Below are 14,354 nucleotides of genomic sequence, written 5' to 3'. Positions count from 1 at the left end.
AAGGGTTTAAAATGTAACTGGTCGGTTCTCTTTTTTAAAAAACTAAGGGAAATGATATTTTCATCCCCTCTTATGGATAAAATCCCCGCCAATAACATTATTCGTTAGGATTAAAGGCAAAAGAAAAACGTTAAAGAGGTGAATTTATCATAAACCTGTGAACCACTCTCACAGAAACCGTTAAGGAGGGGGGGATATCAGCGTCTAGTCAACTCCATTATGGCATTATACCATTAGCCATAGAACTTAAATCTTTTTCATCAACATGAGTTGAAACAGTGAGTGGAGTGCATAAGCTAATAAGAGGGATAGGGTGAAGGCAAGGCGAGCATTGAATTCAAAAGGAATTCATGGATTGAGGAATGAACATAACAGCTCAAGCTAAAAACCAAGAACAAAATCTGAGGGGATTGTGCGACCCGTAGATCCAAAAAGGATCCATCCATAGGCTCCACGGGAAATCATTTGTCTTGAAACAAAACAAAAAAAATAGTAGTATGGGAGTCATTCATGAGACTTTGAATTCCCATGTTCCAGCATGCGTGGTGCCCTCGCATAGTCACCCTTTGAAAAAAGAAGGTCTTGAAACTAGAAGACATTTTCACTTAGAATCGGAGCACCTGTAACCTTTCTGATGTGCACACACCTAAAAGATTTTTACAGAGACTCTCATGACATGGAAGAAAATAAAACATCACGTGCATCCAAAAACATCACCATTCAACACATCAATTGGTAAATCAAGCACTAATTCCCATTTCTATTTATTATCGATTTAATCAAACAGCCAGCAATATTCACAAAAAAAAATGAGCTGCCTAGGGCATGACATTGTTCTAGTCCCAAGCCACATGAACATCTCATCTGTAAGATTTAGAACTACAAAAATCAATCCTTCATCTTCTCTCTGAAACAAGGCCTAGTAATTCGATCATTACACTCTTCTCTGCATAACCCAAAAAGGATATCTTTGGATCAAGGAACTAAGATCATCTAATCAGAACAAGACCAGTAGTCATGTTATGGACTCAAGTCAATTGAGCAATATGCTCAAACTTTCTTATGGAGTATCTCTAAAGAAGATAAATTTTTTCCTCAATATACACCTCATGTGATAAAGTTAACCAGATTAGCCCTGTAACAAACATTGTTGATTCCCAAGTTTTGATTCATACATCATTGGGATCTTTGTAAGTACTTGAAGTCTTGAACAAACAATTCTTGATTTATTGAAAGTGAAAGTATCTTATTTCCATGAAGATGATAAAACACCCCAGTTAATTTAGAAAGAGGTACATGATATTATCTTCAAGTAAGCATTTCTATGGTGTCACTACTATGCAAGCATTGTAAAAGAGGGTGTGCAGATTCTAGAGGAAGATGGGTGGAGTCAAAATGCAGATCCACTGCCTTTTCCCTTCCCAAGCATCATATCTTTTGCCTCGTTAATCTTGGATGCGAGATAATGGCTGCCCCCAGCATCTGGATGGTTCGCAACCATCACCTTCCTGTGTGCTTCCTTTACCTTGTCAGCTGTTGCATTTTCCCTGTCAAACCAAATATAACATACATGATTAAAGAATGGAAAAGGGTGTGCACAATCAGGAAACTGAAGAACAACTACTAAAATCATCCTCAAGTACATCATGGCCCTTTTTGTTTTGGATTTTGAGAACCGACTGTGAGTCCAAAACAGATTATTGGACTCAAAATTAAAATTAAATTTGAGTCCGATAATCAGTTTTAGACTCACAATCGGTTCTCAAATTCCAAAAGGACCAAAACACAACAGTGGCAAAAGACAGAGAAGGAACATGGAGAAAAGCAAAAGAACATGCATACTCAGATGTAATAACCTAAATAGCAGAGGAGATGGTATATTTTATCCAACATCATGTTTCCGAAGTTCAAACGAATCAGTAAAAATAGTGCAAATTGAATCTCTCCAGCAAAAGATCCATTAGTAGCATTAGTAGCAACCCAGATGCAGAACGAATACTACAAATAGTGAAGTGTTATTACCTTCTCTATAAAGGTAGCTAAGAAGGATCAGTTTTACACAAATTTTAAATAAGTTTCTAAGTGAATTAAAGAATAAAATTGTGTAAGGGTTGGAAAGGGATTCTGATTTTCCTTTCCAAAATTTATTCACATTGTTATAGAACTTCTAGGGTTTTAACATTGCCATTGCAATGATAGCATACACCTTTGCCATATCAAATTGTTACCGGCACTTCTCATTTCCAAAGGTTGGGCATGATTATATCAAATTGACAGACACTTCTCTGATTTGCAGAGGTTGAGCAGAATTATACAGCTGTTTTCTAGTTTTTACCGTCTCTTAAAAGGTGAAATAATTTAAACAAAATCTGATCAAATTCATCTGTTCTTTGGTGCTTCCCTTGTTGGAAAATGTCTGTCGTAGTTACCACGGATGCTCAATTCAAAGGAGTTGTGGTAAGTGATACAACTTTATCAATGGCTTTTTCCTGGTTGCAGCAGAGCACTTCCACAAGTACAGATGACCCACAGTATGATCTTTGAGTGCAGAAGTAATAATCAGTTGATCATGTCGACTGTGACTGCGCGAAAATCTATCCGTTGGGAGAAAAATGGACACATCTTTTCACTTCCAAATTTGAATCTCTTCGTGTCCTTTTGCTTCCCAACAGCCATGGATGATTTCAAACTCAAGGGACACTTTATGGATGATCCAAATTAGTTATATCGCGAAGAGGTGCGATCTAACGACCCTTATACAACCAATCTAAAGGGTACTTTGAAGCGATGCTTTTCACATTGAAAGGACATCTATGGCTCTATAAAAAGAGTAGAAAATTTGTCTTTTGATAGTTAGTTATTGCTGGATCTTTTCTCTTATAAAATCCTCTAATCTCTTATTCTTAAAGGTTGAGTTTTATATACAAAACAGTGCACTAAATACTGTTTTTCTGCAGAAACAGTTTTTAGTGAATTTCTCTAAGGCTTGTAATTCTCAAAGAGCGTTTTGGGTTTGATTCCGCTTGTGCAAAGCGTTGTCAAACATTTGTAGGATATTCCTACAAGGCTTCATTGTATCTTGAAGGCAATTCGCAGATCCCCTTTGCACACTACTGGTGGGGGCGAAATTTGTCTTAAGAAAAGCGATTATGCGCCTTGAAGCATCACTAATTGTTGATCTTACATCTCCATCAACACCAGATCCCATCAACAAAAACTAGTTATAAGTGTGCCACTAATCACTAAAACTAACACACGTCGTCAAGTTGGTGAATACATGTCTTTCATTTCTAGCTTGCTAATGATTAACTGATTATGGCTCATTCATAAGGCTTTGGTAAACATATCTGCAGGTTGACCTGTCGTACAGATGTATGGATAATTAATCTCTTTTGCTTCTACTTTCTCATAAATAAAGTGAGAATCTACCTCTATATGCTTTATTCTCTCATTAAAAAACACGATTAGATGCAATATGAATGACAGGTTAATTTTCACAGAACATGCACATAAGAGAACTAACTCCAATCTCCAGCTCTCCAAGTACTTCCCTCGATCGAACTAACTCACAATTGATCACTGTTATTATTCTATATTCCGCTTCAGTACTGAAACAAACAACTAGAGCTTGCTTTTCTACTTTTCCAACTCACTAAATTACCTAGGCAAGACTTAGTGATAACTCTGTAACTTTGCTTGCTAGAGTGGGAACTGTTGAAGTAGCTCTGCTTATCATTCTGCTTTCTTATTATAGTTCCAATCAAACAATGTTACACAAGCAATTAAAATGGTGAAATTGAATCTTTTTTGAGTAATTTGCTTATTAAAGTATGATCCTTGACATTTTAGATGGCAAAAGAATTATAATAGCATTGTTACTGATCTTTAATCGAAGGGCTTACAACTATGCAGAGAAAATAATAAGATCCTGGAGGGGTGGGGGACATGTGGGAGCACCGGAAGAGGGCTCTGTAGCAGGTGTAGTACCTTGGGTAGGAGGTTCCGGCTACTATGGTTGGACCATTGGAGACTGCAGTTTCCCATACGAGAGGAACAGAACCATCTAAATCACCATTTTCTTTCGAAAGAAAGACATATACCTATCTATCTCTCCAGGAGATATACCGATCCATGTCAGAAAAATCTCGGGATTTGTAGGTAAATGTGGTCTATACTGGTAGGTAGTTCCCTTGATTCTAAGGGCTTACTTACCCACCAAATAGAAGATCTAGAATGGAACTCCAAAGGTTTTTTTTTTTAGAAGACATGATGGAACTCAAGATGTGGGCCAAGAAAAAAAAAATAGAAGGGCTGTGGAAAGATCAAGAACTTCTAAACTCCCTTTACGGGTAGGGGTCATGAAATCGGTCTGCTAGTTACGCAAATCCGAAGAAGTTATCACGGACAAGCCAAATGAGCGAAACTTGAGCGTGTGTGGTTCTGGCCGGGGTTTCCCTTTGGTATCTAATAACCTTACTTCTGCCCACTGCTGGCGCACCTCTCCTAACTATTGCGCATTTAACTCTGAAGCAACTAGCGTGTGTGGTTCTGGCCGGGGGTAGGGGTCATGAAATCGGTCTGCTAGTTACGCAAATCCGAAGAAGTTATCACGGACAAGCCAAATGAGCGAAACTTGAGCGTGTGTGGTTCTGGCCGGGGTTTCCCTTTGGTATCTAATAACCTTACTTCTGCCCACTGCTGGCGCACCTCTCCTAACTATTGCGCATTTAATTCTGAAGCAACTAGCAAGTGGTTAGAAAATAATGAGGTCCTGGAGGGGGTGGGGAGATGTGGGAGCGAGGCACTGACTCCTGAGCAGGTATAGTACCTTGGGTAGGAGGTTTTAGCTACTATGGTTGGACCATTGGAGTCCACAGTTTCCCACACCAGAGGAACAGAATCACAATCAAAACATGGGTTTTGCTCCCGGCCTCCCAGCCTAAGCAAGTGATGTGATAAAACCAGTCAACATGAACAGTACACTCCAGGATCTGCAGTTGAACTGTTGCTGCTACCTTGAGTAGAGATACATATTGAACATTTATTGGTGCAAGGATTTCCTTCCTCTGTTTGTCTTCTTTTTCTATTTGTGTGAATATTTCCTTATCAGTTTCATTGCATACATGATATAGCCGAAGGAAGGAAAACATCATGAGGGTGATGCATATTTGGGGATAGAACGTGCTCATTATCAACACTAACTCTTTCTCATTGCAGGTATCATAAAATTTGATTCACTCTCTCCAAATTCTAACTAAGAAGTTAGGGTTACCTAATCCCAAGAATAAGAGCAGCTTCCCTTTTGTTCATTGTAGGCTGGAAACCTCCATCATAAAACTTGCGCATACGAGGTGCAACCGGTCGTGCCTTGAATGCCTGCCAAGCTTGGACTCCATATCTACCTGCAAGAGCAGCACCTGCTATTGCAAGTCCTGCTAGAAACGGGGTAGCCTGCATGACATCATACAGACAAATTAGCATTGAACCACAAAGGAGAAAAAAAATCGACAATGTCAATAGCACGAACTCAAAGTTCCGAAGATATTTTGAAAAAAAAAAAAAAGGTAAAAAAATGTAGATACGCAAATTGGATAATAAGAATGTTGATATCAAATATATAAGCCATTCGCCGTTTTGCTGATCCATTGGCAAGAGAAACTATGATGTTCCCTCAACTGGAAACATATATGAAAGAGTAATTCAACTCAAAGTTATTCACTTAATCATTTGCAGCTCATACAGGTAATACCATTTTCTTTTCCTTTTCCCTATAGAATGTAAATTTATGATAAAAGCAGAGGCATAGATGTAAACTAAATTAGCTCTCTCTCTCTCTCTCTCTCTCTCTCTCTCTCTCTCTCTCTCTTGTGTGTGTGTGTGTGTGTGTGTGTGAGAGAGAGAGAGAGAGAGAGAGAGTAGCAGAAATCCCCTCTTTAAAACCAAACATCACACTAAACAGGTAAAAAGGGAAGAATACAAGAAAAGACTGGTAACAAATAACGAAAAACATGACTATCATTAAGCTACTCTTAAGCCATTGGAAGAAAAACATGGTTGTCCATTAACTGAAAACAGTCCCGAGAAAGCCTGGGTGAAAATGTATGTGAGCTGATTTTGTATAGAACAGACTTCATAGAAATACCACCTATAACGTTCTCACTATAAGTGGAAGCCAATCTAAATACGTTTTATACAAGCATTAAATGCAAGATTGCATGCAGTATATGTAGAAATGAGATTTAATAAAGAGGGCTGCAAAGGAAACAAAACGTCGTATTCAATTACCAACATGAACCATAGACAAAAGCCACGTGTCCACGAGATGAGGGGAAAAAGCATTTTAATGAATGACAAAAATACAATTGATACACCTATCATATGAGTTAATTTCAAAACAATATGACCATCTCTGTAGCCATCTCCAGAGGTTGGACAACACCAAAGCCAACAGGAGTCTCGCCGACTGGCCAATACAGCATAGGAGGAGAATCTGACAGGTGAAAGGGTGACCGAGTAATCGGAAAACCAATCTAAAATCCTCAAACATGTATTTCAATTGATTTTTTGATGGTTAGCAGTCATCCTTCACTAGTCAGACTCTCCTCCGGTAAGACTTCGGTCAGAAAGGGCATAGGTTGAACCTCCACTAAGATATCCCTACGATCCCCCGGTCCCCACCTAATGCCTCTAGAAAGTGTTGAGATCTAGGAAGCACGGGTACTCTCCCGGGGCTCCTGCACCCGCACCCCACACGTATGGGGTGCGGGTACGCCCCGGGTACGTACCCAATATTTAAAAAAAAAAAAAAAACCAGTTTTGTGTTTTGGGTGCTTGTCGGGTGCAAACCACGCGTACCCGACACGTCCTGCTTCTTCTTGCTGCTTCTCTTTCCTCTCCTGTACTTCTCTCTACTTTCCTGAAATGTCTTTACTATTTTATTGTCCATTTACTTAAGATTTACATGTAAATAACGGAATACCCCCCTTTTGGATTTATTAAAAATAGTTTCAACACCCAAATCTAAAAGGAAAAAAAGTCAACTCTCCAGTTCTACTACAAAATTTAAAGAAAAAGGGTCGGGTCAAAGTTTTAACTTTCTTAACTTCCAAACGGTGGGGTATTTTTCAAAATTTAAAAATTCATAAAATCTATTTTGTCCAAACATTATTAAATCCCAAAAGTCCGGTAAAAAAAATCTCATAATTTGGTCTCTAAAAATTATTCATCTTGTCAGGCACTGGTCAACACACTGGTCACAGACTTTTTTTTCTAATGAATGATGTATTGATGCCTCATGTTATGAAATATGGAACTTAATCACTTATGAAATGAAGAGATTATTAGAATTTTCCATTTTGGTGATGTTATTGTTATTTGATTGCTCTACAATTATTATTTTTTTAATTTTTATAAATATATAATAAAATATTAAAATATATTATTATATTCGGCGTACCCGAACGTACCCGCACCCGGTTTTTTTGGCAAATCACGTACCCACGTACCCGTGTCGTGTCGTACCCGCACCCCGTACCCGTACCCGTGCTTCATAGGTTGAGATCCTTCCTCCTTTTGTCGTAATTCATGAACAGGCTACAGAAGTTTTTACGAATGCCCTCACTGCAGGCCATCACATGCAGCTTGTTAACAAGCTGGTTATGTTTTTAGAAGAACGCGTCAACTTGAGGGGCAGTGTTAAAATACAACTCATGTATCGTTCATATGTTATGTTCCATTGCTCTTCATTGAGGGTATTACAGTCTTTTGCACTCATTTACACAATACAACACAATTTCTCAGTTAGTGTTCGATGAAACATAAACTCTTCCTCCCACGAGCATTCTTTGCTCATTCCTCTTCTCACCATTCTTCTCAATTAAAGCACCATACACTTCAGCAAGCTTTTACACATCCACCTAATTGCATTCAATGAGTCCCCCTTGACAACAAACAAACCTGGGCGGAAAGTAGGAATGGTGTCGAAAGTAACTTCGGACCATGTCTAGAGTCATCACTTTCACTTCAATTGTATCCTTGATCCTTAGTAGTCTCAAGAAGACCAATCTCATTGCTCCTCATTGAACCTCGTGATGCCTCAATGCCTTGAGGACCTAGATCACCAATATTTCACCCATCAAAATTAATCTTTACCGTCTTTGACGGGGAGAGGAATCCATTTATGAATAACTCCACTAGTTTGTACTTGACCAGTAATGAAGTAACCCCGCATTCTTTGCACCACCTTTGCAGTTACCCCTTGGAAAGGCTTTGCCCCTGAAGCCCACAAGATCACTAAGTTCAAGATAAATTCTTGTAGGCTACTGGGACCTCTTCTAGTGATGAGCTTAGAAGCACGACGCGGGAGCGGGGGCAGGGGCAGGGGCAGGGGCGGGGGCGCTTGGAGTCAAGGAGAGTCTAAGGTTGGGAGCGCCATGGGAGCGTTTATGTAATATTTTCTTTATATATTTTTCAAAATTCAAGTACATCAAAAAATGGTAATTTCTAACCATCTTCACATATATCTTTTAAATTTTAAGTACACAAAAAGTAGTAATTTCTAACAATCTTCATTTGTGTGCCCTCTTTCCTCGTGCCTTCTGAAGATGCCTTTGTGCTTGCTCCAATGAAGTACTTTGAAGAGTTTTGAGGACTTTGATACAAGGAAGTTGGTTATAGTGGGACTGATGGTGTAATAGGAGCAGGTTGGGAGCGCGATAGGAATGGTTCTTGTCTAAGGAGCGCTGAATCGAGGTTCTGACATGAGAGCGGCACCCATGACGAAGGTTCTTGCTTCTAAGGTGATGAGTATGAGTATGAGTGTGACAATTTGTGCGACAAAGCTTTTTGGACTACAAGTAGCCCAAGAATAATGGCTAGGCATGGGTAAACGCTAGGACAAAAAAATAGAAAGCAGTTGCTTGCACTCCATAAGCAATTTTTACTGTTTCCTAACAAATCAAAGGATTCCCTCTTTTTAGATACACTAAAGGTTAGAAATCGTAAGATTTTGGGATGAACATTCCCTACATTTCATAGAAAAATGAATAATAAAATAAAGTTTTACTGGATTTTTATTTAATGAAATCTATTTGCCATTCAAAAAAATGCGATAAAGTTTTAAGGGGCATATAGACCATATACACCATTACTAACAATGAAAAGAAAAAACAAGAAACGACAAACAAATCAGCAAGAAAAAAAATTGATGGGTTATGCAAGTAGTCTTATACGTTATCTCTAACAATGAAAACATGAAAGGAGGACAAAGAAGGAAATGAGGGAAATTAAACTTTGGAGAGGCATATAAGATTTACACGCACCATCTCTGAAAATGAAAATGAAAAAACAAATAAATTGTATAGGGAAATGATATCAGCACAACTATGTTTTAACAATTGCACTAACCCAATGAAAGTTGTTACCATTAAAAAAAAAAAAAAACTATTGCAATAACCCATCTTGTCTTTTATTATTTAAAGAGCTGTCAAAGATTGTTATGGTTCCCAAAAAACTCTCACATGCCTATTAGAAAAGTAGAACTATTAAAACACGGTTGTGCTGATATCAATTCCCATTTTATATCTGGTTCACATAAATTTTTTGATGTGATCCAACCTTGGATCTTCTACTTTAGTTGTTATTTTTTGACATTGAGGACCTATTGCTATTTTGGCACTATTCTGAGCCTAGTGTGAGGGATGTCCACATAATCTAGGGCCCCACTCACTCAAACTCCAACCACATTTTGTATCTGAGCCTATTCACCCTTCATGATATTACTTGGTCTTTATCGCAGATGAGGGATGGTGGTCATTTTACCACGACTTAAGTCATTTAAGTTGAAAAAAGAACTCTAATGGTTGAAAGGAGGGCCCACTTCAACACTACTTAAGAGAGCATTATAAAGATGGCAAAGGAGGGGAGAAAACCCTAACTTGGATTGGGATTTTTGTGAGAAAGCATAGAGGAACCGCCCCCTCTAAAATGCCAATGACGTCTCCCACTCTTGCACAAACAAGGTGAGATCTTTCCCGTATCTTTCTCTCTTCTCCTTCTTTCCTTCTCTTGTCTTCTTCTCCTCTCTGCTTCTCTTTTCTTCTTCTCTTTTTCTTCTTCTTGCTTCTCCTTTCTCCTTCTCTTCTTCTCCTTTTCTTTTCCTTTTCTTTTCCTTTTCCTTTTTTCTCTAACCCCTCTCTCACTATTAGTTATAAGTTTCGCTTTTGTCGTGATTTTGTTTTGGCGACCGGAAAGGAACGTTTTGATCATTTCATTCCGATTTTGGTCGAAACTTTTCGTTCCACTACAACGAGGGAAATTTTTTTTAATGCTTATAAATATGAAAAAAATCCAAAAAAAAATAGAAATTGTTAGAAAAATATAAGAAACAATTAAATGAACCAAATATGTACAAGATCCAACATGTACTTAGAAAATCACTATCAATTGAAATGACTGTGTTGACCTGTGTGTTGACGAACAGTGCCTGACAAGATGAAAACATTTTAGAGATTAGATTATGAGATTTTTTTTACTTGCTTTTGGGATTTAATAATGTTGGACATAGTAGAATTTAAGAATTTTTAAAATTGGAAAAATACCCGATCATTTGGAAGTTTAGATTTTAACCCGACCTGATTTTTTCGAATTTTGTACTAGAACTAGAAAGTTGACTTTTTATCCTTTTAGAATTAGGTCTTGAAACTATTTTTAATGAATCCAAATGGGGGTATTCCCTTATTTACATGTAAATCTTAAGTAAATGGACATTAAAAATAGTAAAAATATTTACTTAAATGAGAGAATAAGATAAGATAACCTAGAAGAAACAAGGAGAGTAGAAGAAAAAACAACTAAGGGGCTGTTTGGAGACGTGGATTTTAGAATCTTGGATTCCCTCCAAATCGTAGTTGGGAGACAAGAGAACAAGAGACCAGCCGTCATTTTCTGTTTTCTCGCCCTTGCAAGAGAGCGGGAGATCATCCCATCTTTCAGGGTTTTAGAAATCTTAGGATGAGGGAGAGATTTCTAAAGCCTGGATTTCTTACTTAAAATCCAAGATTCTAAAGAGAAGTGAAGCAGTTGGTCTCCTTCTTCTCTCGTCCCCCAACTACGATTTTGAGGAAATTCAAGATTCTAAATCCACCAATCCAAGCGGCCCCTAAATTTCCAAATTTCAGACAAAATTCGGATTTCGAAAAATTTCCTCCGAAATCAAGAACAAAGCGGTATTTTATACCCATTTCAGTCCGGGTTTCGGCCGGAACCGAAAAGTTTTGCCCATTTCAGGCGAAACGAAACGAAATTTACAACAATGCTCTCATTGTTTTCCTCTCTCTCTCTCTCTCTCTCTAATTTTCTCTTTCGTCTCTTGAATTTTCCCCAGTCCTCTTTTCCTTCCTGTACTTCTCTCTCTTCTATTTCCCTTCTTATTCCTCTAGTTCTTCTTCTCCTTTTCTTCTTCTCTTACTATTTTTTTGGGAGGTCACTGATGTCCCCTTGTACGGATCGTGTCCACGGTCTTCTCCACCATGCCCCTCTTTCGGGCAGATTCGAGGTGTACGGACTGCTACGTTTCTGGGTGAGACCTTTTCTTATCACGTCAGTCTCAGTCTCAGTCTCATGTTATTTGACACCATTTTTACCTTTAGGATTAAACCTTTTACACTACCCCGCCTTTTAGATCCTCTTTCCCTATTTTGGTGTTGATTTTGGGCCCTAGATATAATTTGAGCGGACAGATTGCATACAGATTTTATTCATTATAGCGGCTTATTTAGACATCCTATTTCTTCATGGTGAGTTGGCATATGCCATGGATGCTTAATGTAGAATCATGCTATTTGTGGACTATCTCAAAAGCTAACCCGAATAAATTTTCCATTGCGCTTTATTAAATCTGTTTGCTATTTGTTTTGGTATAGTTTGGCTACTTCAATTGTGAGGTTTCACCCCCATTGAGCTCCTAAATTCTCCATAGTTACCTGCGAACCTCCAGGTTTGCACCTACACCATCACCAACTGCACAAGAAGATAGAAGAAAACAAAAGAGGAGAGAAAATAATTGGCTTGCCAAAAATCTGTCTAATCATCAGTACATCTTGGAACAAGGAACCCATCATTTGAAAGTTTATCAAGTTCTCATCGAAGGCGCCAAAAGTTTTTAACGCGGGCCACAAATCAGCATTCTAAAACTAAATTTTTAAAACTAATTGCGTTAATCATTGACTAGCCCGAAGTGATTCAGTCTAGGCTCTATCATCATCGAAAGCTTGTCTGACTCACCCGAGTAAGCCCAGTTTTGAAGTTCCTTACTACAAAAGAGTCCTTACACATTGAACCCTACCTCATTCCATTTTTAAACTTGGCATTTAAATTTACTCCTTACTAAAGGGCATTTAAAACCTGTAATCCCAAGTTATCCCCATGTTAGGTTGGTGTCATAACTCATGGATGCTGAAACATACTCAGTCCTTGATTCTTAAAATGGTTGAAAAAATGACCACAACTGAATGCTTCAACCCTTTAAAAATTGATCATAGCCTTATACCATAATGACCCTTTTGCTAACCAATTATTGAGAAAACCAAATTTAAGGTCGAGCCTTTGGATTCAGCAATCTTTACCCATGGTCCTTGGAAAGGATATTTGGCTCTTGAAAACAGCAACCTTTAAGCAAGCCCTAGCTTTTAAGAAACCCTAGTTCTAAAAACTCTTACCTCAGTAATCACCTTTTGGAAAACATAGGCGTTAGAAGGAGAGAGAGGAGAAGAAAAATAAGCAAACAGAAAAGAGAAGATAGATGTAGGTTTTGTTTACATTCAACCCTCATGCAATATAACTTACAAACACTAGAAATCCCCTATCAAGCCTCCAACGTCCCAAAATCAACCTCAAAAACCACTTCCCTAACAAATTTTCAAGGTCAAGATCAGCCAAATTTGGCGTATTTACACAATCACGTCAAGATTGCCATCCCAGAGATCATTCATGGCTTATAGAACAGTGCTTTTAAGTATTCTTCTCCTCCTTTATTTGTGGTATTTGGGGTTCTATTTGTAGAATAGTGCCTCAATCTGACACATAAACATCTAACAATGTACCTCAAAAGATGCGCAGACGCAGTTATCATCACAACCTAAGAAACACATACAAGTGAGAATCCAAATGGGATTTTGAAATCAGTCTAATTAGTTACTTAGAATCCAAACATACACCTAAAATAGAGATAGGCATGCATTGAAAACACAAATCAAAAAACACTTCTTAATCGAATCAAGCCCTAAAACATCTATCACAAATCCAAAAACACTAATTAATCCAAACAAGCTCTATATCATCTATCACAAATCCAAAAACACTTCTTAATCAAATCAAGCCCTAAATCATCAATCACAAATCAAAAAACACTAATTAATCCAATCAAGCCCTAAATCATCTATCACAAATCCAAAAACACTAATCAATCCAATCAAGCCCTAATTCATCTATCAAAAATCCAAAAACACCAATCAATCCAATCAAGCCCTAAATCATCTACCACAAATCCAAAAACACATAGTAATCAAATAAAGCCCTAAAAAATCTATCTTTTTTCAGAACAAATGGCATTCGATTACAGAGTCATAAGAGTCACAGATATGAAACGTACTAAGTCATAACAAAACAACGAGTTCATTAACATAAAAATCCATTTTTTAAGAGAGTTTAAAGAGCAGAAAAGAGAAGAAGATAAAGAATGTAATGTAGCTTCAAGAACTCACCATTTCTGCAAGAGTGAGAGGAGAAGGTGAAGGTTGAGAAGAAAGAGATGGGCATTCGTAGACTATATATCTTTACAAGATCAAGCAGCAGATCCTCTGCTTGGCAGGCATTTATGTCCAACAGATTTTTTAGGGTTTTATTGTCGGACGCCTGAAACCCCTTCTAAATCCGCTTTCTCTAGAACAGAACAGAGTTAATTGTGTTCATTTTCAATTTATTTTCTATTTTGCCACCTCATTTCTGAAGTATTCCAACCCAAGGAAGGCAACTGAACGGAACCCTAGGGAATTATCCTCCCAAAGCAAGAGACAGTGGTGAGAAAAGAAATAGCTGTTGTGGGGTCATTATGGATCCCATGATTCTATTATCTGATCATAATCAAATCAAAACTTCTTGAGTCATCAGAATCTGTAGGAAAAACTCCTTGGTTCCTAAGCTTCGATAAAATAGTAATATTCCGTTCATTGGCATACTACTTAATATTTATACTTATACTTAATTTAAATGAAATACAATCAGATTTTATTTTCACTAATGTTTTCATTTTCACTAATATTTTCATTTCCATGAAAATTTAAAAGAAATAATTTGAT

At 37.7% G+C, this 14,354-nt stretch overlaps 1 protein-coding gene across 1 annotated transcript; it reads right to left on the bottom strand.

The window, feature by feature from the left end:
- Positions 1 to 1,206: 1,206 nt before the first annotated feature.
- On the bottom strand, positions 1,207 to 14,049 carry LOC143880429 (mitochondrial import inner membrane translocase subunit TIM14-1-like). The gene is made up of 3 exons (XM_077383432.1): positions 13,761 to 14,049; positions 5,273 to 5,451; positions 1,207 to 1,547 (listed from the first exon to the last, which is right to left on the bottom strand). Exons 1-3 carry the CDS (start codon positions 13,761 to 13,763, stop codon positions 1,391 to 1,393), a joined length of 339 nt encoding a protein of 112 aa, XP_077239547.1. The 5' UTR covers positions 13,764 to 14,049; the 3' UTR covers positions 1,207 to 1,390.
- Between the last annotated feature and the right edge of the window lie 305 nt (positions 14,050 to 14,354).

This window comes from Tasmannia lanceolata, unplaced genomic scaffold (assembly GCF_043159265.1).
Source record: "Tasmannia lanceolata isolate RefF3 unplaced genomic scaffold, GAP_Taslan_0.1 ptg000006l, whole genome shotgun sequence".
Classification (NCBI taxonomy): Eukaryota; Viridiplantae; Streptophyta; class Magnoliopsida; order Canellales; family Winteraceae; genus Tasmannia; species Tasmannia lanceolata.
Note: the sequence above shows the minus strand (reverse complement) of the source record. Positions and strands in the feature narration are given on the sequence as shown.